Raw genomic sequence first — 25,370 nt, 5'->3', positions numbered from 1 at the left:
TCCTTCCCAAACAGACATCCCTAGATGCAGTCTCGTGACACCTGTATTATAATTATCCTTTATTTATATGGCGCCACAAGGGTTCCGCAGCGCCTTACATAGTACATAAACATAGTGCACAAACATAGTACATAGACATAGTACATAGACAGTTGAGCAGAACAAGAAAACAGTGTCATACAGTTTAAGACAAGTACATGGTATATAAACACTGCTGCAACAGAAGCAGGATGGCAAAAGTCACGGGTTAGGTGCTTTTGAGTATAGAGCAGATATTATAAGTAAAGAAAGGATAAGCACAAGAGGAAAGAGGGCCCTGCTCGTGAGAGCTTACATTCTAAAGGGGACGGGCAGACAGACAGGGGTGACACAGATGGGGTAGAAAGTGAGCATGGGACAGAGGGTTAGGATGACAGATGGCTGGATTCCTATTTTACAGTATGTGTGGAAGTCATTTGAATTAAGATTTATGCCACTGACATTCTACTTTAAGAGGCAGTTTTTGTAGCTGTCTGTGGAAAGCCATGGTTGTTATATCAGTGTATGTGACAGTATATGTAGGTGTCTGTGGAGAGCCATGGTTGTTATATCAGTGTATGTGACAGTATATGTAGGTGTCTGGGGAAAGCCATGGCTGTTATATCAGTGTATGTGACAGTATATGTAGGTGTCTGTGGAGAGCCATGGTTGTTATATCAGTGTATGTGACAGTATATGTAGGTGTCTGGGGAAAGCCATGGCTGTTATATCAGTGTATGTGACAGTATATGTAGGTGTCTGGGGAAAGCCATGGCTGTTATATCAGTGTATGTGACAGTATATGTAGGTGTCTGTGGAGAGCCATGGTTGTTATATCAGTGTATGTGACAGTATATGTAGGTGTCTGGGGAAAGCCATGGCTGTTATATCAGTGTATGTGACAGTATATGTAGGTGTCTGTGGAGAGCCATGGTTGTTATATCAGTGTATGTGACAGTATATGTGGGTGTCTGGGGAAAGCCATGGTTGTTATATCAGTGTATGTGACAGTATATGTAGGTGTCTGGGGAAAGCCATGGCTGTTATATCAGTGTATGACAGTATATGTAGGTGTCTGTGGAAAGCCATGGCTGTTATATCAGTTTACGTGAAGTCTGATGGATAGCTGAAGCCACTTCATGAAGAGCTATTTAGAGAGTTTGGTTAACGTATAAACCAGCAGTCTCAGGTAAATGTAGAAATTGGTGAAAGTAGTTGTTGTATAGAGATGTTCAGATGTAAAATAATAAGTTGTGTTCTAGTGTGAATTCTATAAGGCACATTTATTGATTTGGAGGGTGATGGGAGACATGTGAGGTTTGCAGGATATATATTCCATAGTAAATCCGCTGTATGTCTGAGGGGCCTGGATTTGGTGATATGTCACCAGATAATAAAAGCAGAAGGATGGAGAAGTAGATATAGTTGTAGGTGTGTAAAACATTTTTATAGTGACACAATGAGGCTGTAATAGTCAATTTTTGATGAAAAGAAATCTCATTAGTTTTTAGAGGAGGTGAGTGACTCAATAGGGGGGCAGTGTGCCCAGAGAGGGGAGATGCAGGGAGAGTTAGGGATGTTATATCCTTAGAGAAAATACAAAGGAGAGAGTTGAAAAAAAGAAATGTGTAGTACATGGTGAGTTTTAGGTTTGTTTTTTTTAGACAAATTTTAAAGTAATGGTATATTAATCTGAAATTACCTTAGATGTTGGTCAATGTTTGTTCAACTGTTTGATTAACTGTTATGTAATCACACTTTGTGCATTTAACACTTGGTGTTTTTAACCCCAGCTGCAAACAGCCCCAACTGCCCCTAGACTGAATATAAGGAGTGGTATCCCTTGATTAAGACAGGCTACAACTGACTCAATTGGTTTGTTGATCAAAGGAGATAACTTGCTCTGAGTTGGAGCAAAAACCAGGCCAGATATATACCATAAACTATGCTTCACTGACCAATACAGACTATACAGGAAGAGAAAAAAAAAAAAAAAAACTATGCAAGAGATACAGTCACATACATTTGAATCCACACACGATTGCAAGCATGAGGTTCTATGCAGAATATCGGTGCAATAAGCAAGATGAGACAGTCACATACATTTGAATCCACACACGATTACAAGCATGAGGTTCTATGCAGAATATCGGTGCAATAAGCAAGATGAGACAGTCACATACATTTGAATCCACACACGATTACAAGCATGAGGTTCTATGCAGAATATCGGTGCAATAAGCAAGATGAGACAGTCACATACCTGTAGCATCTAGTGCGCGTATAAATAGATGATAAGCTGCCCAGTCGGTGCCTTGAGCTGTGCTGCGCTGCTGGGGAGGTGCGCACCGATCCCGAAGATAGAATGTGCCTTCAGATTCTCAGGCTGCCCCACCCCACAGACGTCCGACACATCAGAGGAGTAAGCCTCTATCTTGTAGACATCTCTCCCCTGAACTTAAGCCCTGACCACATCCCATTAATGAAGAGATCCCTCATCACTGGGAGACCTATTATAGTCTAAAACCAGAATGACAGAGAAAAGCTGTGAGGGGCGACCTATGGCTCTTCTTCATCTCATGATACAGCTCAGCCAGGTGTCTGCAGTGGAATAGAGGCACCGGCCCCAAAAGTGAAGCAGGTGATCCTGGGATGCCTGATGCCTTCTGCGTCTCCATCCTTCTGCGTCTCCGATTTCATAGGGGGCATCGCAGATCAGAGTGTGCTACGTCTGAAGACGCAGCATCGAATCACTATTGTGACAGATAGCAGCCATCGACCATCCAAGACAAACTAGGCTTACTCAGACTCGCCGCCAGAACCGCTTTGCCCAGGCCAGGAAATCTGCGTCGGGAGATGCGGACCCTGGCCTCAGCATGTTTACAAAAGGGGGCGACTCTTTCGCAGGAGGTCAACCGGCTTGGAGGCACTGCGAGCGATCTTGCAGTCAGTGATCGGCACATGCACAGTACAGATCCTACACATGAGCGATCACTTGAAGATTGGAGCTGTGCGCAAACCATCACTCAGGAAAGCCATAAAGATGTATGCTCTCTGGATAAAACTATATTCAAATCCTGGCCCTGATTATATAAATACATGGCTAAAGAGCACAGACAGATACTAATGCATTGCAGTAAAGGTTTCATGGTGGCACAGAAAGGCCGATTCATTTATAGAGCAGAGGAGCAATAAGAGAACCATTAACGAGGGAAAAGTCACCATCGTCATCTATTTATGGTCTCGGAAAGACAGACAGAAGAATCAATTACCGTTATCTCCATACTCCAGACGCACCGCCAGCCCCAGGAGCCAGTCTATTGCTTCCGGGCGTTCCGGGGCGGTGAAGGGACACGTGACATCTTTCAAATACTGAAAAGAGGAGAAAGTAAAATGTAAAGCGGCATGAATTCCCATGTGCAGCACCGATAAAAGGGGGGGGGGGGGGGGTACCGTGGCCCCACAAATGCTGGTTATCATGGACTCCATCTGCTTCTCATTCACTGCCTGTCCTATGAATCAGAATCAGTTAGCGGCAGCCGGCTGGGATCATTGGTGCTGCAACAAAGGAGGTGTATTTACCGGGATCTCTGAGCAAGGGGAAACACCAGGCCCAACCAGGAGCACACACTGCCACCTTCCAGACAGGCAGCAGAGCACACCCAGGTAATCCACCCTACCACTACCAAGCTCTCCTCACCCAGTTTCCTCTGGTTTGGCAGGGCCCTCTGTGCTGCTGCTGCAGAGCCATGTAAGTACATAAAGCATCACAGTAACCTCACTCCGTGTCTACTGTGCCCCCCCCCCCCCAATATGTCAGTCTCTCAGCAGCTTTGTATGTTTGTGCCTCTGCCCGCTTGTCAGCTTATCCCATCTGCCTCCCCCTCCTTCTGCCAGGTGGAGTAGTGCGGCCTGAACCATGAACCCCAGAGACCTCACCAGGCAAGTCGGGAACGCCAGCCCTGATGAAGCCTGCGGGGTCCGCAGCACAGGCCGCACTACTCTGCCAGGTCATGTGGAAAAGGTTTGTTATTGGAGTAGGGGGGGGCTATTACCCTGGATCACCCCTTTCCATCCTCCTCTTCTGGATGTTATAGGTAGAACCATGGCTGGTGACGGCCTATCAGATGTAGCAGACAGCAGGGAGCACAGCCATGTGTAACACTATACAACTGATAATAAGGAGGTCAGGCAAGTACAGTCTTCCTTTAGAAAGAGGTTACTGATGGCGAAAAACACTGCTATCGTCAGCGGTAACCATTACCGATGGCTGGCATGGGGCAACCTATTAAGCAAGTAGTACAAAACAAAATACATAAAAATATATATTATCGAAGTGCTTTGTTCTTCAAATTAAATTTTTTATTTTTTTATATTTATTGGTGCGTGGCATGTGGGGAGCCCCGATAGCATGTAAGGGGCACGTGCCCAACTTCATTTAAGTGGGGAGACCTGATAGCATGTAATAGGCACGTTTCCAACTTCATTAATGTGGCAAGCCCTGATAGCATGTAAGGGGCACGTGTCCAACCTCATTAATGTGGGGAGCCCTGATAGCATGTAAGGGGCATGTGTCCAACCTCATTAATGTGGGGAGCCCTGATAGCATGTAAGGGGCACGTGTCCAACCTCATTAATGTGGGAGGAGCATCTATTCTCCGGCGGTGACCGGGTCACCGCACATTTCTCCACCCGCGGGACACTGCTTCCCGCGGGTGAAGACGGCACCCGCAGACTGAGGGCAGGGCGCTTTTTGCCCTCCTTCTGGAGGGCAGGGTGCTTTTTGCCCTCCAGAAGGAGGGCAGGGCGCCACGCCCCGCTAAAACAGCCTAGCGGGAACGCTAGACATCTGTACGGCGCTGTGGACCACTTGTGGCACCTTAAATATAAAATGTAATAGTAACAATAATAATAGTAGTATACTAAGTATCCTCATATATACCTCCACAACAGTACTATACAAAAAGCAGACCATAGTAATCCCTACAAACAGGAGTAACACCAGCTGGCCTCCTATTAGAGAATAAATGACAGCCAATATCACTGATTGCAGGGGGTACAATGATAAAAAGGTCTATTTTTCCACAATTTCTTCTGACTGTAACACTGAGATTATAAGCGGAAACCGAAAACGCACCTTTTCGTACTGTTTATTCCATTCAGTACTATGTATATTCCTTAGGTTTCCCCGATCTTCAATCTTGTAGTGTCTGATTTTCTGATCTTCCAACCAAACGATAAAGTTTCGAAATTCTGTATCATCTGTACGACAAGGCGATGAGAAACAGAGCGTGCGTGAGTCCGCGCAGAAGAGTAACGTACAGTATACGGAAAGGTCAATATTCAGGAGAAAGAAAATAAAAACACCAAAACACAGATCCAACATCACTCCAAAGCGGGATTATACATTTATTTACCAAACAGATTCAATAGGCTGGATGTAAAAACAGTCACATCTAATAACTACATTGTGTATAAAGGGCAACATTGTATCCAAGAGCAATATTAACTCAGTTCTAGTGTATGCCTATTTGGAAACAATGTGTTAATGCATGTTCCAGCAGCACTACTCATGTCTGGGTGCTGTAATATTATACCCCCCACAAGGAATAGATATACAACTGTCAATGTCATCAGTTTATTAAACAGAAATGACAGATAATGACTTATATACCAATAAAAGTTATATTTTATACATTTACTGCTTAAAGTTTGTGCTGCGTCTTCCCTTGCGCATAAGCTGGGCTCACACTACACAATATATCAGTCGGACGCGGGTCAGAGCGATATATCGTACAGACCCTGCTGCGTGTACGCCAGATTGTGTGTTCATGAGGGTCGATGCTCAATTGTTTTAGGTACCTACGCCTTTTGTTTGCATGTCGCACCAAATACAATGGGTTAGCAGTGGAAACGGACCACAGCAACCAATCAGCTTCTACCCATCATTTTATAGAATGTACTAAATGCTCCCTTGAAGCAGACTGGTTGCTATGGACAACTCTTGATACATCTCCCCCCTTTTGTCCTTTACCCAGAACAAGAAAAGTCAGTCTGTCCAACTGGTCTTTAATCGTAGTACAAGAGATCCTAAGGTCTGAATACAGGATACAGAGTAAAATAAGTGCTCCTGTGGAATTGCCCTGACATGCAGAAGAGCTACAGAGAGCTACAGCCAGGACCTAAGTACAGTAATAAAAGGGCAGAACAAAATAAAACTTCCTAACAGCTGTGCATTAATCCTGTAATCAGAGTCTGGGGGTCTTATCTGCACTAGAATAGGATCGGAACAGTGTAATGAGAAAACTACTCCTGTGTATCATAGCACCATAGCCCCCTTCATCAGCTAGGCACCAAACACCTTCTAGGCACTCAGCCAGGGGCGGTTTAAAAACAAATCTACTGCATCCATTGTAAGGTATGTAACAATAAGCAATATGTCCCTACTTTTACTTCCAGGTTTTATATAAGTGATTACACAGAGGAGATCTTGGAGGAGTAATACAGGGACAGGCAACTGGCCTCATTAGCCGCCCATCTAATCATCAAAAGAGCCGCACATTAGCCTTAAGCTCAGCATTGAAAGACGTCCATCTGTAATTACATAGCACAAGCAATACGAGATATAACAAAGCAGGAAGGAGCTGGGGCCACAAGTATTGGCTTGGAGGGCCACCTGTCCCCATCACTGCTCTGATAGGTCTCCTGTATCCACAGTATAAATAGAGAAAGCATGGGACCATTAGCATTATTCCTGTCTCCTCATACATTGAACATGGCTATTTATTATACCCTGCAAGTTCAATGCACTCCAGCATATAAGCCGGCGTAATGAATGCAGCCAGTAACTACACTCTATGGTTATTGGTCCCACCATCAGATCCTCCGGCTGCCAACAACACAGGTATTCAGGTCGACAGGCAGTTTCCTCCATGCAAGTCTGCCATTTTCTGGTGTCACTTTAAGGACACCAGCAAACAGGGCCAACAGCACAGTTTATGATGCATTATTTAATACCAGACTGATTATAAATTATCATATATAATCAAATAATTATCTGTAAAAGCACTGTGTAAACTGCTACCACTACATAGATGAGAATAATCATATGGGGACGGTACTACTGAGGACATGGTGTTTAGATTCTAAGTCCAACAGTGCCATCTTGTGGCTGCTGGCGGTAATATCAGATAGCTTATTTTTTCATAAGCTAAATTGTATGATGTTGAATGAAAAGACGACCCAGCTGGATTTACATCAGATCCATTCATAATGGTTAAGCATGTTACAATTAGACTACATTTAGGTTGAAAAGAGCATTTGATTGCACTATATAAACAAACTTGCCATACAACAATATTTGGGGTTTGGGTACAGGATGCCGTCACTCAAGATCCCAGTGATCACAATCCTGATGCTGGCATCCCGACAGGGTTAGGATACAGACACCTGTCAGTTGGTATCCTAACCCGCCTCTACTCCTCCCGGTGTCTAAACCTAACCCTCCTCCTTTAATGCCTATACCCTCCCCCTAGTGCCTAACCCCTCCCCCTAGTGCCTATACCCCTATCCCTCCCCCTAGTGCCTATACCCCTAACCCTCCCCCTAGTGCCTATACCCCTAACCCTCCCCCTAGTGCCTATACCCCTAACCCTCCCCCTAGTGCCTATACCCCTAACCCTCCCCCTACTACTTACCTATACCCCTAACCCTCCCCCTACTACTTACCTTCGGGATGTCGGTTGTTGGGATTCCGGCGCCAGTATTCTAAGCCCCGCTTCCCCTTTGTCAGGATATGGACTGTATACCATATTTGGCACAGCTCCCAATATAGCATATGTAGCAACAGATTATATGTCACTTTGTATAATGACACTATTAGGTATGTTACATGTAATGGAACCCCCTTCCCGGTGCTAGTCACATCACGCTGAATTGAATCGCTCCTAAAGAAACACATGCCTGCGGATTTCATCGCAAGTTTGATTCCTACTGTACATGCTGAGGCGTAATGATAAATAAAATTATGTATTCATTTTCTCCAATAGGAGAATGTATGAACGTAATACAGAGGTTACAGCTTCAGAATATACAGAAACCATGCATACAAGGCGCAGCCATTTTGAGTCACCAGTTCCAAGCATTATTCATCCTATCCAGGAAGGATCCAGGTGAGGCAGCCATTTTAGGTGCACTACATAGGATTACACTGAGCAGAATAGGCAATGCCAGGACGCGATGACACCGAATGGGGATATATAATAGGTCTAGATCCTTGTAAAATCATCAGAACCAGTCACTCTGTACAATACCAGGCGAGGCAGCTATGTTGGGCATACTACATCATGTGCAGTAAGCAATACATTTATATAGGGATAAAATGAACAGTGGCTAGCGAGATACCCACATAAGTAGTTACACAGGTTGTTCATCCTGCCCTTGAAAGTACCAGGTGAGACAGCCAACTAGGGCGCACTACATAGGTTACAGGGGGGAGGATGAGCAGTTCATATAACACAGTGGGAAGTTACTGAGAAAGAAATAGAAGAGTAGGGGGCAGTGGGCGGGGGCCGTGGGCGGAGACACTGGGGCCGTGGGCGGAGACACTGGGGCCGTGGGCGGAGACACTGGGGCCGTGGGCGGAGACACTGGGGCCGTGGGATGGGATGGTAGAGTAGGGGATCGATGATGCGGCAGTATGGAGAAACATATAAAGCAGTCAGTATATTGCACATAGCAGTAAAAGGTAAATGGATTAATAACAGACGCCATAGTACAGAATGTGTGAAGACAGAACATAATTACTGTATAGTTCATATGACAGCAATGACCATTCACTCACCACAAGTTTTTCCTGAAATCAGCTTTAGAAGAATTTATCAAAGAGCGGAATAGGAGGCTACTGTAGAAAAATATATAGCCATACAAAGGAATTGTGGTTACACTACACTATTAAAGACAACGTAATGCGGAAGAGGTTTATAAAATGACCCATTTCCTATGAAAAGACACAAAATGTAACACTGCAGAGGTTCTCAAACTCAGTCATCAGGACCCCACACAGGTCACATTTTCCAGGTCATCCAGCAGGTGCGCAGGTGTAATCATTACTCACTGACACATTTTAAAAGTTTCACAGGTGGAGCTAATTATTTCCCTTGTAATATTATGAGGAGACCTGGAAAACATGCACCGTTTGGGGTCCTGAGGACCTAGTTTGAGAACCTGTGTGCTACTGCAACACAAGCCATAGGAAGGGCATTTCCCAAGATGCTATAGAGATGGTTCATGTCCCCAAACACTTAACTACAGTTCCCTAAGTAAATGACAGATCTACAGCGCTCTGCATCACAGACAGTCACCACGGGGCTGATGGAGAGTTGGATGCAATTTACATTAGAAAAAAACAAACCACCACACAGGCATAAAAATGCCCCCACACCAAAATGTGCTGTAGTATGGTCATCCAGATACTACTCCTGCTGTGCAAGAGCAGCATAGGTGCCACGTCTAGCTGCCAGGGGGACCCAGCACGTCTAGCTGCCAGGGGGACCCAGCACGTCTAGCTGCCAGGGGGACCCAGCACGTCTAGCTGCCAGGGGGACCCAGCACGTCTAGCTGCCAGGGGGACCCAGCACGTCTAGCTGCCAGGGGGACCCAGCACGTCTAGCTGCCAGGGGGACCCAGCACGTCTAGCTGCCAGGGGGACCCAGCACGTCTAGCTGCCAGGGGGACCCAGCACGTCTAGCTGCCAGGGGGACCCAGCACGTCTAGCTGCCAGGGGGACCCAGCACGTCTAGCTGCCAGGGGGACCCAGCACGTCTAGCTGCCAGGGGGACCCAGCACGTCTAGCTGCCAGGGGGACCCAGCACGTCTAGCTGCCAGGGGGACCCAGCACGTCTAGCTGCCAGGGGGACCCAGCACGTCTAGCTGCCAGGGGGACCCAGCACGTCTAGCTGCCAGGGGGACCCAGCACGTCTAGCTGCCAGGGGGACCCAGCACGTCTAGCTGCCAGGGGGACCCAGCACGTCTAGCTGCCAGGGGGACCCAGCACGTCTAGCTGCCAGGGGGACCCAGCACGTCTAGCTGCCAGGGGGACCCAGCACGTCTAGCTGCCAGGGGGACCCAGCACGTCTAGCTGGCAGATTGGCACTAGAACTCTGTAGTACATGCACATAGCTAATAAGCCAGGAGATGTGTCAGTGTTAGTAATTGCTAACGATGAAGTACACAATTAATAGATAACACTTTGCGTCTGGATAGTGTTAGAAACATATGGATTTCAAGTGCAACTATGGACGCACATCGAGCGTTTGTTTGCCATCGCGCATGCAAAAAAACGCAATGCGTGTGCGCTGCAATCGCATTGTGACCTCGGACGCACAGAGGAAGCCATCGCATAGTGTCAGGCTATCAGCGTCTGGGTGTTGTGACATTGGGAGGAGAAACGCAGGCGTGCCTGTCCATTTGAACGCCGTTGCATGGGCTTGCATAAATTAGCCACTGCGCCTGCATACGCACCTTGTGTACTCACAGCGTGCCAGGAGACTGGCAGTGTAGGCGGCAGGTCAGGCCTGCTGTAAACGCTGCGTGAGTGGTCATTGAGCGTCGATAGTACCGATGTTTACGCAGAAGAGCGACATCGGACGGAGGTGAGAAAGCAGCAGTGGGCGTCTTTATGCCGGCTGAGAATTAAAAAGCCTTAGCATGTTTTCACTGCTGCGTTCCGTACGAAGACGCGTTTGCGATCCGTGCTGAATCAGGCCCATACTACAGTCACATTTACACTGTACAATAAAGATACATGTATAAATATAAATGTACCTAATTAAGTTCAAATAAATACAAATCATTCCTTATTTTCCCCATTACGCATCATGTGGGAATCTAATCTCGTGCTGCTAACCGCGGCAGCCGCACTGAGGGGGCGATTCAAGTGTTACTCGTGCCCCTTGCTGAGCGTCTATACAAATATGCGCCCGACGGATCAATTGCTTCTCCGTTCGGGTGCCCATTAGTATTTAACGTGGCTAAAAGCACCGGGTTTAGCCGAGCAAAGAGGCTAAACCCGACTAAAGACGTGGTTAGGGCGCCCAAAACATCGGTTTCTTCTCGCACTTCAGAATGCTGCAAGAAGGAATGTGTCGTCGTCCCCTCCCGCAGCTTTAGGTGTCTGAACGGAGCAACAATTTAATTGCTCCATGGGGCGCCCAATCCTATAGACACAAAGCGGGGGGGCGTCCAAAACAATTGAATCGCAGCCTGCTATTAGTAAGAGCCGCACATTGCTGAGGTCTGATGGGACGCATGTGAGCACACCCTTACTCTACTTTCCCAATACAAGCACGCGCCTCACCCCCCCCCCCATTATACCTTACAGAGGGTCTGATTCAACAAGAATCGCAACTGTGATTGCGCAAGCTGTTGCGTTTTGCGCTATGCAGACCCATCGCAGAGTGATTGACAGGAAGTACCATATGGGGGAGGAGAAGGGGGGGTGAGGTTGGTGGTCGGCAAAACGCAGGTGTGCCAGTACATTTGTACGCCATTGCAGGGGCGTGCATACATTATCCACTGCGATGCCTTACACAGCTTGTGTACTCACTGCGTGCGATGAGGTTAGCAATTCCCTTGTGCAAGTGTGCGCGCGAGACTCAGATTGTACTCAATGCCACTAATGGTTTCACAGTCTTGCAGATGTGCGTGGTGGACAGTGCTGCGATGGCATAGCGTTCGCAATGGATTAGCGTATCATCGCAGTGAGACCATGCGCAATTACTATTGCGATCCATAATTAATCAGGCCCAGAGTCACAGGCACAAAATACAACCAGATCTACCTAAAGATGGCGGCAGCGTAACACTCTGTGCGCATTTCTCAGTATACAGAGGTCACAAAACAGCTACATCCAACTATACATCAGCCTCCAACTGAGAATCCACACAGCCAGATATGCTGCAATATATGGAGGTTGTGTGGGTAATAGGTCTCCCCTCCCGATCTACATTGCTGCAGGAGGAGAATACAGGGGCCATAGAGAAACACACACCTGGGCAGAGAGGAGGTGTAAGTGTTAATGAGCCAGCCCCTCAGCCCGCCCCACTGTATACCTGGCAGCTGCTCATAGCAGTGCACATATGTACGGAATGGGTATGAAGCCACGGCAGCTGAATAGCCACCAGTTCATATCTTGATGCCGACAGCCCAAAGATCCCGACAGGGCAGGTAAGTCCTCTATCCCTCCCCCTCCCCCAACCCTCCCTTAGTGGTGCCTAACCTCCTCCTGGGGGTGCCAAACCCTAACCTCCCCCTTACTGCACCCTAAATCTAACCCTCCCGGTATTTCGATCTTAAGTCCCTTGTCGGACATCGGATGTCGGCATTGAGACCGGCGGCCGCTACATCCCATATGTACAGCACCCACAGATTTGTTCCATACTAAACTGCATACTGACTGACAGCTCCTACTGTATCAGTCCAGCATGGTCCATCAGTCCACAATGCCTTGTGGAGGGGGGGGTTATATAGACAATCATAGGCTAGTGTTCATTCTAGCACCATCCACCTGTCACAACCTGTACAGTTCCTTTCCTGTCTGTGGATGTTTGCACTCCGCTCTGGTGCTTCTAGCACACTCAGCTGATGCAACAGACTACCGAGACACAGACCCATGTGACAGAAGCACCAGAGCAGAGAGCGGCACCCCAGTCAGGAAATAGAGGAGCTGCACGGGTTGTGACAGGTGCAGGGTGCTAGAATGAACACTACATAGGCAATTTTCTGATGGGAGACCACAGGGAGATCAAAGTGACTTCCGTAATTAAAGAACTTCAGATATTTCTACACTGAACACAGAGGGACTGCTGCGCAATAGCACGCGAGGCGGAGATAACTACTCTCATATTGCCACACACACATTATATATATATATATATATATATATATATATATATATATATAATGGGTTCGATTCCCGTCAGCGGCAGCCCAACAGGAGCAGAGTTAGAAGCAGCGGAAGCCCGACAGCGCTGGAAATCCCGATCGTGGATAGGTAAGTATGTACTAACCTAACCCCCCTAACCCTCCTTAGGGGTGCCTAACCCTAACTTCCCCCCCAAGTGCCTAACCCTAACCACCCCCTTCCCTGCTGCCTAACCCTAAGTCCACCCCGGAGGTGCCTAACCCTAACCCTCCCTCCCCCTAGCCTAACCCTAAACCTCCATCCCTCCCCCTCCATCCCTCCCCCTAGCCGAACCCTAACCCTCCCTCCCCCTAGCCTAACCCTAACCCTGCCGGGGGGGTGCCTAAACCTAAGTTCCCCCCCCCGGGAGCCCTAAATCTAACCCTCCCCCCCCCCCCGCGGCTGTCCGCTCGCGGCGCCCGGCATCACTACGATCGTGATGCAAGGCGCTGGTCTCCCGGCGTCGGGGAAATGCGGGTGTCTACATCTAGACGCCTGGCATTTCACCCATGCCGGGATAATACAGTCGGGAAGCCGGCTGCCGGTATTTAGGCAGTAGGCTTCCCGATATATATATATATATATTTGCACGTATGCAAAGCTGGACGCATCTTTGTTGTGTACCCGCCCCCTACCCGTACACTTAGTATGATCATTATTAGCGCACACTCCCACCAGACTATACTATGTACGATTCTTACACCGGGCAGCAGGCGTATTTATTTATTTTCCGTCCAACATTGTACAGCTCGCAGTTCCGCTGACGCGCCCTACCAGTCCCAGATAAGGCTACTAATAGGGGAATTCAATATGGAGCGAAAACTCAACTTAATATCGCACCTATGACGTCATTATCGCAGGTTTTAGTTTTACACCTTATTCAATTTCAAAGACTTTTCGCAGGTTCGAAAAAAAAACCAGGGATAACTTTTCACCACTGAATAGGTGGCGAAAAAAAGTGCAGAATTGGGGTTTAGGGGTGCAGGCTTAAATAAAATAGCCTGCACCCCTGGGAATGACAATTTAAAATAAACTGTCAAAAAAAAAATAGGGACACCCCAAAAAATTTATAAAAAAATTGGGGTAAAAAAAAAAAAAAAGTGTTTAAAAATAGGGAAATAGGTTCAGGGCTATTCTGCAAGTATGCGGCAGGTGTTTTCTAGAATAGGCTATTAGCGGCAGGTGTATCCTAGAATAGGTTATTAGCGGCAGGTGCATAGTTGCAGAATTTTTTAAAAAACTTACTTTAGGGACATAAAAATATGCTAGTACCCATTTTCATGTACCCCAAATTTGATGGGACCACTTAAAAAAATGAAAAAAATAGCCTAAGTGCTCTTCTGTAACACTTCTTCAATGTCGGGAAAAAAACACCTGCTGCGGCTATTTAAATCCCCGACTTTCATTTGCAGGCAAAAACGGGGGTACCCATAGTGATCCCCCATTTTTTTACAACTTTAGGGGGGTCCTACAATTTTTTCCAGGAAAATTTCGTAGTTTATCGGGCTCTCCATCGCTCGGGGTCTCGCACCAAAAGGAGCGTGCTGTCGATGTTGATTGACAGCACGTCCCCTTTGGTGGGCATGCCTGCCAGACGGAGGCATTCCCATGGGAACGCCTACCGTCTGAAGCCGGCCCCACTGACATCACTAGTGATGTCAGTGGGAGTGATTTTGGGTCTGATAGAGCCTAAATCACTCCAGGGCTTGCGGCAGCGAGACCCTACCGCAGGGTCTCCGTCGCAAGCCCGATGGTCGCGATGGTCAAGACCATCGCGACAATAATCATGGACGCTCACTATAGCTGTGGGTGGTAACCCACAGCTATGCGAGCGTCCATGAGGACGCTCCAAAAAAAGGTAGGAGGGCCCTGATTCAGAGCGAGCGCTCTGGTCAGAGCGTTCAGCTCTGAATCAGGCCCTTTATCCCTGAAAAATCTCAGATGTGGAGCGAAAAGTCCAGCACGGACTTTTCGCTCCCATATTGAATACCCCTGTAAGTCACAAGTCCCTCCCCTTGAGAATGTAAGCTCTTATGAGGAGGGCCCTGTGCCTCTCCTTACTCTACCTTCATCTACTTCTTACGCCCAGCAGGGCATCTAACACTTGGCTGCTTACGCTCTGTTGCTTATCTAGGTGTTATGGTCACTAATGTAGCAATATATATTATCCATGTTCTGTATTGTATTGTACTGCAAGTCATTGTAAATCAACCTGTTTATGTACTATGTAAGGCGCTGCGGAACAATTGTAGCGCCATATAAAATAATAATAATAAAATAATAATAATAAATAATAATAAAGAGATACGACGGTAACGTGTAGAGACGGCATTGCCCATACTTCTGTACGTTTGAAGCATACGCAGTGCAAAAACACGCAAGAAATGCTCTGCAAACAGGCGCACTTACAGCTCATCATCAGGGCGCCAGTGTTCAGCCTTCACCAATGGAGCGACAGGAACTTAATGGAAGAGTTTCTGACCTATTACTGGACCCCAAATCTGTGATTGACAGCTGGGGTCCACACACTGTTTAACTCAGCATAAACATAGATGTGTGTCAATTTACATAAAACACCAGGACAATCATAATGGCAGGGGCTCTGCTCTCCTTAATATGGCTGAGGGGTTACCCCAATACACCTCCACCTCCTACTAACTGATGAGAGGTAAAGGATGTAGCAGGAAAGTAGTACCATCCCACCGCTATACCTCCTCTATTCTGGGCATCAGCCTCTGACACCTCCTCGTGCAGTCAGTGGGGGCGATTCAATTGAACGCGATGTTTAACATTCGCGGGAGGGAGCTCCCGAAGCTATTCAATACCCCCACGCTGTTTGGGCAGGCTAGGAATTTCTTCTCGTACCCCCCTGGGGATGCGAGGAGAAATCCGACCAAAGTGCCGGGAGCGCAGCTGTTTTTCTGCATAGCGCGGCCCTAACAGCCGCGCGCCCGGCACTTTGGTCCTAGAATGCCGGTTACCGCGCCTTAACACCCTTGTTAAGGCGCGAGAACCGGTATCCTCCGACCACACAGCGCACTGAATTGAATAGCTCCGGGAGCTCGCTCCCGGCGCTATTCAATTCGCGTTGATTTGAATCGCCCCCAGTGAGTAAGGAAAATAACTGCCTGCCACAGCTATCGAGGTGATGACGAAATTAAATAAGTATTATCCTCTTCATCATCATCATCCTTTATATGGCACCACAAGGGTTCAGCAACCCCTTTCAAAGTACATAAACAAGTGAGAGAACAAGAAAACACTGACAATGCAGGACAAGTACATGGTTTATACACTGTGCTGCATCCGTGTTAATAACACAAACAAGCAGCAGGGGGCAGTAACCAAGTGTTCGGTGCCGTTTTGGCAGGGCATGCAGAGATAACTGGAGAGCCGCAGGTGTTCTGTGCCTTCTCTAGCTTCTGGGAGTTCAGGTTTCACTTTATGAAGAGGGGCTGTGAGATGGTGCCAACTGGTAGTGTGAACCGCTGCTACATGCTGGAAAAGTACAGCAGGTGCCAAATGCAAGGACAGGTGCCAACTATTGTATGTAGTGACATAAGAAGCAGGTGCCAGCTACTACGTCAGGACAATAGAGCAGTTGTAAAATAGCATACTACAGGACAGGTGTGGCAGGCACTTTCTATTATATGGAAAGACATGAAGGGCAGATGTGGTACCAGCTAATATAGGCCAGGACAGGTGTGGTAGACACCGATTATATGCCAGGTCACACAGAGCAGCAGGGTTACCAACTAGTATATGCCATGACAGGTCTAGCGGTCACCTTCTATTGTATGCCAGGACATGCACAGAAACGCTAGTATACGCCAGGACAGGTGTGGCAGGCACATTCTATTATATGTCAGGACAGGCAAAGCAGCACTGGTGCCAGCTAGTATACGCCAGGAAAGATGTAGTGGGCACCTTCTATTATATGCCAGGTCACACACAGCAACACTGGTACCAGCTAGTACAGTGTATGCCAGGACAGGCACAGCGGCACTGGTACAGTGTATGCCAGGACAGGCACAGCGGCACTGGTACAGTGTATGCCAGGACAGGCACAGCGGCACTGGTACAGTGTATGCCAGGACAGGCACAGCGGCACTGGTACAGTGTATGCCAGGACAGGCACAGCGGCACTGGTACAGTGTATGCCAGGACAGGCACAGCGGCACTGGTACAGTGTATGCCAGGACAGGCACAGCGGCACTGGTACAGTGTATGCCAGGACAGGCACAGCGGCACTGGTACAGTGTATGCCAGGACAGGCACAGCGGCACTGGTACAGTGTATGCCAGGACAGGCACAGCGGCACTGGTACAGTGTATGCCAGGACAGGCACAGCGGCACTGGTACAGTGTATGCCAGGACAGGCACAGCGGCACTGGTACAGTGTATGCCAGGACAGGCACAGCGGCACTGGTACAGTGTATGCCAGGACAGGCACAGCGGCACTGGTACAGTGTATGCCAGGACAGGCACAGCGGCACTGGTACAGTGTATGCCAGGACAGGCACAGCGGCACTGGTACAGTGTATGCCAGGACAGGCACAGCGGCACTGGTACAGTGTATGCCAGGACAGGCACAGCGGCACTGGTACAGTGTATGCCAGGACAGGCACAGCGGCACTGGTACAGTGTATGCCAGGACAGGCACAGCGGCACTGGTACAGTGTATGCCAGGACAGGCACAGCGGCACTGGTACAGTGTATGCCAGGACAGGCACAGCGGCACTGGTACAGTGTATGCCAGGACAGGCACAGCGGCACTGGTACAGTGTATGCCAGGACAGGCACAGCGGCACTGGTACAGTGTATGCCAGGACAGGCACAGCGGCACTGGTACAGTGTATGCCAGGACAGGCACAGCGGCACTGGTACAGTGTATGCCAGGACAGGCACAGCGGCACTGGTACAGTGTATGCCAGGACAGGCACAGCGGCACTGGTACAGTGTATGCCAGGACAGGCACAGCGGCACTGGTACAGTGTATGCCAGGACAGGCACAGCGGCACTGGTACAGTGTATGCCAGGACAGGCACAGCGGCACTGGTACAGTGTATGCCAGGACAGGCACAGCGGCACTGGTACAGTGTATGCCAGGACAGGCACAGCGGCACTGGTACAGTGTATGCCAGGACAGGCACAGCGGCACTGGTACAGTGTATGCCAGGACAGGCACAGCGGCACTGGTACAGTGTATGCCAGGACAGGCACAGCGGCACTGGTACAGTGTATGCCAGGACAGGCACAGCGGCACTGGTACAGTGTATGCCAGGACAGGCACAGCGGCACTGGTACAGTATATGCCAGGACAGGCACAGCGGCACTGGTACAGTATATGCCAGGACAGGCACAGCGGCACTGGTACAGTGTATGCCAGGACAGGCACAGCGGCACTGGTACAGTGTATGCCAGGACAGGCACAGCGGCACTGGTACAGTGTATGCCAGGACAGGCACAGCGGCACTGGTACAGTGTATGCCAGGACAGGCACAGCGGCACTGGTACAGTGTATGCCAGGACAGGCACAGCAGAATTAGTACAGTATATGCCAGGACAGGCACAGCGGCACTGGTACAGTGTATGCCAGGACAGGCACAGCGGCACTAGTACAGTATATGCCAGGACAGGCACAGCGGCACTGGTACAGTGTATGCCAGGACAGGCACAGCGGCACTGGTACAGTGTATGCCAGGACAGGCACAGCGGCACTGGTACAGTATATGCCAGGACAGGCACAGCGGCACTAGTACAGTATATGCCAGGACAGGCACAGCGGCACTGGTACAGTATATGCCAGGACAGGCACAGCGGCACTGGTACAGTATATGCCAGGACAGGCACAGCGGCACTGGTACAGTATATGCCAGGACAGGCACAGCGGCACTGGTACAGTATATGCCAGGACAGGCACGGCGGCACTAGTACAGTATATGCCAGGACAGGCACAGCGGCACTGGTACAGTGTATGCCAGGACAGGCACAGCGGCACTGGTACAGTATATGCCAGGACAGGCACAGCGGCACTAGTACAGTATATGCCAGGACAGGCACAGCGGCACTAGTACAGTATATGCCAGGACAGGCACAGCGGCACTGGTACAGTATATGCCAGGACAGGCGCCATATAGAACATACTAATACATCAGTTCTGCACCTATTACAGCACGGATCTGCCTTACACCTGGTTAGTGTGGGTGTCTCCTGTATATTGGAGCACAAAGCAGCTGCTGTCACCCTCTTATTATTATTATTGGGGCTCGTCATAATGGCACAGACAGGACTGTGCTGACCATGTGACTAGATAGAGAGGATAAAGGGGACTATGCATCACCCCCTGCACATAGCAACCAATCAGCTTCCAGCCATCATCGTATATACACTGCACTACATACATGGGGGCTGGGGGCTTGGTACATCTCCCCCCAAGGGGATATCAGCATTATATATATTACACATGGAGGATAATCACCCCCTCAGCAGAGATTCTGTGTCTGCTCTTCCCAGGAGGGGGCGCTGCCCTGACGGTAATGTATAGGTCCCCTTCCTCTGCGACAGCCCGGGCCCAGTGACGGAGCCAGCTCACCTTTACAGTTGAAGCCGGACGGGTTGTGATAGTCCAGGGCCTGCAGCTTCCTGCGGAACATTGCGCCTCATAGACCGGCTGCCTGCTGCTCTGCACACAAGCTCTCTACCGGCCACTGCGCAGCCGCACTACGTGTCCAATCATAGCCCTGGCATGGCAGGCCCGTCCAATCACCGTTAGAGTGTGGGGTGTCCCTTAGCCAATGTCAGCGCTTCGCACGGAGCCGCACTTTAGGTCACGATGACGGCACTTCTAGCGTATAACAGATGAGCCAATCACTGCCCATCCTCGGGTCAGAGTGCAGCCAATAACAGAGCGTAGAGGTGAAATACTGACAGTGACTCGTCGGCGTTATCCTATAGCATCTCTTCTGGCATAAGGAGCACGACGGACAAAACCCGCCCCTTTCGGCTCAGCGCAGGACTGTGGCACGGAATGTCCATTTTAGCTGTGGGCAAAGATGTGGGCAGTGAGTAAACCTCAGATTCACAGGGAACGAAATCACTACGTTAAAAATCATTTTTACACAGCACATTGTATGCTTTTTTGTGTTTTTATTACATATATCAGAAGTTTTCACAGATTTGCCCGTGCCTGTGTGCCCCAAACAAATATGGCAACATATTCTTTGTTGTAGTTTTAGACTTCATTGTGGCTCTTTAGCTTTTGTGGAAATATTGATATGTCAACCTTAATAAAGTATTGTCAATGTGTGATAGGATCAGAAATATAAATACGGCCTGTTCTGGGGGAAACCTGGCCTCTCTGGACCATAGTTGCCTGCGCTCCTGGAATGTGCAGAAGACTCACAAATTTCAGGGAGCTCTCCTGGACTCGGGAGTGGGTCGGCCTCCAGTGAAGTGGCCACTTGGGGGGCTTTATGACGTGATGCATGTGTTTAATTGCATCATTGTGGCCCCTTTCTCCACTGCCACATATTGCGGGTCCATACCTCCCAACATGACCCTCTCCAGGAGGGACACAATGCTCTGGTCCTGGACTTCCCTGGTAATTTATGATTGGTGGAGGCTCCAGGGGTGGGGCTGCAGCACAGTCCAAAATTCAAATAGGGGAGTCACACCAACGGCCAGTGAGTCCCAGCCAGTGATGTTGGCAGTGTATGAAATGACAGTTGGTGTGACTCCCCTATTTGAATTTTGAACTGCGCTGCAGCCCCACCTCTTACCAGGGAAGTCCAGGACCAGAGCATTGTGTCCCTCCTGGAGAGGGTCATGTTGGGAGGTATGCGGGTCTGGTATGTTTTGTGGGCAGTCAAAATGTTGAGCACAAAACTGTAAGCGTCTTAGTAAAGCATTTTTCCGACGCTGTAAAAATGCTTTAAATAACATTACTCCTGTGTCGGCATTCTGCGTTCGACATTATGCAGACCCTCCAACATGACCCGTTCCATTAGGTACAAAATGCTCCACTACTGGACTTCCCTCTTAATTTATGATTGCAGACACCTGTGCCATAGTTGTTGACATTCAGCTCCCTCCTTCCGGGAGGGAGCTGAATGCCTGCAAACAGTGGTGAGCGTGGCTGGGCAATGGGGGCGGGGCCAGGAGCCACACGATTGCTTCATCGTGGTTAATTTTCCCCTCCTCTCCCCCTAACCCTTCCTTCTTGCACCCTAATCCTAACCCTCTCCACCCCGCACCCTAACCCTTTCAGTTAGTGCGTAAACTTAACCCCCCCCCAAGTCGTGACTAACCCAACCCCCCCCACCCAGCCCGTGGTGCCTAAAGCTGACCCTCCCCCCCCTGCGGCTTGCAGCTAAGGGCCCCCCCGCTTACCTTCAATTGGGATTCTGGCATCGGTGTGTGGGTTGGCATTGGGACTTAGCCGCCTATGTTAAATCCTGGATCAGGATTCCGACTCCGGGATTTCAACAGACGGCGACCTGACTGTCAGTATTTTAACTACATTTTTCGGGTTACCCCCCGCACCCCCGGAAGGGTAGGCATTTCTCCCGCATTCTGCCCACTTCCTAGTGAAGTGGGCAGAATTAGGAGAATACCCGCGGCAATCGCGGGTCTCCGTGAAGGGGGCGGGGCTTAAGCTGTGATTCTGCATGAATCACAGCATTTGGCCCCGCCCCCTATGTAAATTGTGCCCAATCGCGGCAATTTTACCGCGGGGGTGGCGGGGCTTAAAGACGCAAATTGTCAAGCCCCGCCCCCGTCGGCCCCCTGCTGCATCTCTTACCCGGGCTTCTCCCGGGAAGAGAATGTTAAAGGTAGGCAACCCTGTATTGCATTGAACAGTCCGCCAGATTGTTTACCTTTTGATTTCAGAGTTGGTGTTCATTAGTGACGTGCGGTGAGGTCAATGGCTGGGGAGGCACTGGCTGATTAACCCCCCCCGGTATATATATATATATTAATAGAAAACACTCAGTGTGGGGCCCCCCTACCATTACATTAACCACCCTCAAGCTAGTCAGCCCAGTGCTGGAATTCCTCAGAAAGTGGGGATCCCAAAAATATTAAAATTAGGTTCCCACCTTCCGAGCAATTCAGCCCAGTGCTATGCCCCGCACCCCTGGTGGCGGTGGATGAGGGGTTCATGGTATAATAATATTGTTCTTTACAGGCGGCCTACAGGTCCCAGCAAGCCTGCCCCAGCATGCCAGAACTTGGAGAACCACAAGTGCCTACATCCCCGGACATTAAGTGCCCACTTGCACTTGTAGTCCGTCTGTATAGAATATATAAAAAAAAATACAAGAGACTTGATTGTTTCATAAAAGTTTATTATACAGCATCTTCACCTGGGGGGCGGTGGCCTTTAAGCTCATTTACATGGCCACCGCCTCCCCAGGGCTTCCGGCGTCTTAATCTAAGCCAAGTCCCTCGCCAGTGCCCCGCTATCTCCGATTCCCTTTTGCTCGCAACGCCGGCACCGATGCCCGCTACCACCGATGCCCGCAACGCAGCCGCCAATGCCCCGCTACCGCCGACTTTGCTCAATACCGATTCCGCCGACAGTGTTGCCGGGCAGCATCGGTATTGCCCACTACTGCCTCCCTCGCCGTCCCAAAGCCCGCTACGTCGTCATCGCCACTAGTGCTGGATCTGATGCTGCCCAGTGCCCAATAACATCTGCTTCAGTGACAGGGGCGTGCTTTGATATGGGCTGAAAGCACGTCCCTGTCACTGAGGCATTTCTATAGGTGCCGCATCTCCTGCTATTTTTCATTGGGCTCTTACTGCCTGCGCTCTGGCCCCGCCCCCCCGCTTCCCGTCTTTACTATTCTGAGCAGGAGGCACGGCTCTCGGCGCCTCCTGAACACATTTTACACTGCAAAATTATTAGAATAATATAAAGCAGATACTTCTGACTAGGGGTGTGCACCAGCCACTTTTCGTGTTTTGTGTTTTGGTTTTGGATCTGGATCTTTCTTCGTGTTTTGGATCTGGATTGGTTTTGCCAAAACCACCCTTCCGTGTTTTGGGTTCTGGGTTTTGTGTTTTGGATCTGTATTTTTTTTTAAAAAAGCATAAAAACAGCTAAAATCACAGAATTTGTAAGTTTTTCCTCTCCTATGCTATTATTAACCTCAATAACCTTAATTTCCACTCATTTCCAGTCTATTCTGAACACCTAACACCTCACAATAGTGTTTTTATATCCAAAAGGTTGCACCGAGGTAGCTGGATGACTATGCTAAGCGACACGAGTGGGCGGCACAAACACGTGGTCCATCTAGGAGTGACACTGCAGTGGCAGACAGGATGGCAGTTTGAAAAACTAGGCCCCAAACAGTACATAATTCAAAGAAAAAAAAAGAGGTGCAAGATGGAATTGTCCTTGGGCCCTCCCACCCACCCTTATGTTGTATAAATAGGACATGCACACTTTAACAAACCAAACATTTCAGCGCCAGGGTCTTCCACACGACTGTGGCTGAAATGATTGGTTCATTTGGGCCCCCACAAAACAAGCTGGCAATTAATCTGTCCCTGCACAAACTGGCTCTACGGAGGCAAGATGTCGTCCTCATCCTCCGATTCCTCACCCTCTTCAGTGTTGTGTACATCCTCATCCTCACAGAGTATTAATTCGTCCCCGCTGGAATCCACAACCACAGGTCCCTCTGTACGTTCTGGAGGCTGGTCTCCCTGGAAGAGTTGATAATTCATCTTCTCCACACTTTGTGGAAGCAACCTCCTACGCCTTTTGCTGACAAGGTTCCCGGTTGCACTAAACACTCTTTCGGAGTACACACTGGAGGGGGGGCAACTCAGGTAAAATAGAGCCAGTTTGTACAGGGACCTCCAAATTGCTTCTTTTTCCTGCCAGTACAGGTACGGACTGTCTGACATGCCTACTTGGATGCTATCACCGATGTAATCCTTTAACAGACAGACGCACGCTTGTCGCTGCTGCTTTAAGGATGCAGGTGCGGCTACAGCCCACACATTTCACAAAGACAGAAAAAAAAATAAGAATTTTTTAATTGTTTGTGGAGCGCACTTTGAGGGATACACCACCCTTTAACAGACAGACGCACGCTTGTCGCTGCTGCTTTAAGGATGCAGGTGCGGCTACAGCCCACACATTTCACAAAGACAGAAAAAAAAATAAGAATTTTTTAATTGTTTGTGGAGCGCACTTTGAGGGATACACCACCCTTTAACAGACAGACGCACGCTTGTCGCTGCTGCTTTAAGGATGCAGGTGCGGCTACAGCCCACACATTTCACAAAGACAGAAAAAAAAATAAGAATTTTTGAATTGTTTGTGGAGCGCACTTTGAGGGTTACACCACCCTTTAACAGACAGACGCACGATTGTCGCTGCTGCTTTGAGGACAGTATCATACGCAGTGACAGTAGACTTGTCAGAAATTGTTGGCACGTCCTTCAGTCCGGACCAGATGTCCAAACCGGCCCTTGACTTATGACACAGGCGCACGCTTGGCGCTGCTACTGTGTTGCTGCACGTGCGGCTACATCGCACTCAAGTCACAAACACATAAAAAAAATATTTTTTATTTTTTGGAGCACTTTGAGGGTTACACCACCCTTTAACAGACAGACGCACACTTGTCGCTGCTGCTTTAAGGATGCAGGTGCGGCTACAGCCCACACATTTCACAAAGACAGAAAAAAAGAAAAGAATTTTTTTATTGTTTGTGGAGCGCACTTTGAGGGTTACACCACCCTTTAACAGACAGACGCACGCTTGTCGCTGCTGCTTTGAGGATGCAGGTGGAATCTAGACGGGATTTGGAACCGGGGACACACTACCTCCATCAATTGTCTAAATCCCACTGCACTAATGGCGGATACCGGACCCATGTCTAACACCAACATAGCAGTCAAGGCCTCAGTTATACGTTTTGCTTCAGGATGATTGCTGTCGTACTTCATCCTCATCGCTAGGGACTGTTGGAGGGTCAATTGTTTAGTAAAAGTGGTGGTGTTCCTACTTCCTCTCTGGGATGATGAATGACTCCCAGCAGCAGCAACAGCACTAGGAGGAAGTGGTTCTTGATCTTTCCCTATTTCATTTTTATCAGAGAAAGTTTGGTCCTCCATTTATGTTATATTGATATATACGTGCGGCTAAAGCGCACACAAACACAGAAAATATTTTTTTCATTTTTGCTGGAGAGTAGTGCACTTTGTGGGTTACACCACCCTTTAAGAAATGAGCCAGCTGGCTCTTTACTTATGGGACACAGGCGCACGCTTGGCGCTGCTCCTTTGTTGATGCACGTGCAGCCACAGTGCACACAAGTCACAAACACAGAAAATATATTTTTTTTTGGTTTGGACTGGAGTGTAC

At 48.9% G+C, this 25,370-nt stretch overlaps 1 protein-coding gene across 1 annotated transcript in view; it reads right to left on the bottom strand.

Moving 5' to 3' along the window:
• RTRAF (RNA transcription, translation and transport factor) overlaps positions 1-19,724 on the bottom strand; it is a 34,708-nt gene extending 14,984 nt beyond the window's left edge. Inside the window, exons 1-3 of the mRNA XM_088444168.1 lie at positions 19,575-19,724; positions 5,156-5,280; positions 3,291-3,390 (exon numbers count right to left, since the gene is read on the bottom strand). Of these exons, the coding sequence (XP_088300294.1) occupies positions 3,291-3,390; positions 5,156-5,280; positions 19,575-19,635 (286 nt within the window). The 5' untranslated portion in view covers positions 19,636-19,724. The remainder of the gene's footprint in view (positions 1-3,290; positions 3,391-5,155; positions 5,281-19,574) is intronic.
• Between the last annotated feature and the right edge of the window lie 5,646 nt (positions 19,725-25,370).

This window comes from Taudactylus pleione, unplaced genomic scaffold (genome assembly GCF_031769625.1).
Source record: "Taudactylus pleione unplaced genomic scaffold, aTauple2 ptg000350l, whole genome shotgun sequence".
Lineage (NCBI taxonomy): Eukaryota > Metazoa > Chordata > Amphibia > Anura > Myobatrachidae > Taudactylus > Taudactylus pleione.
The sequence above is the reverse complement of the archived record's forward strand: the minus strand, read 5'-3'. Positions and strand labels throughout refer to the sequence as shown.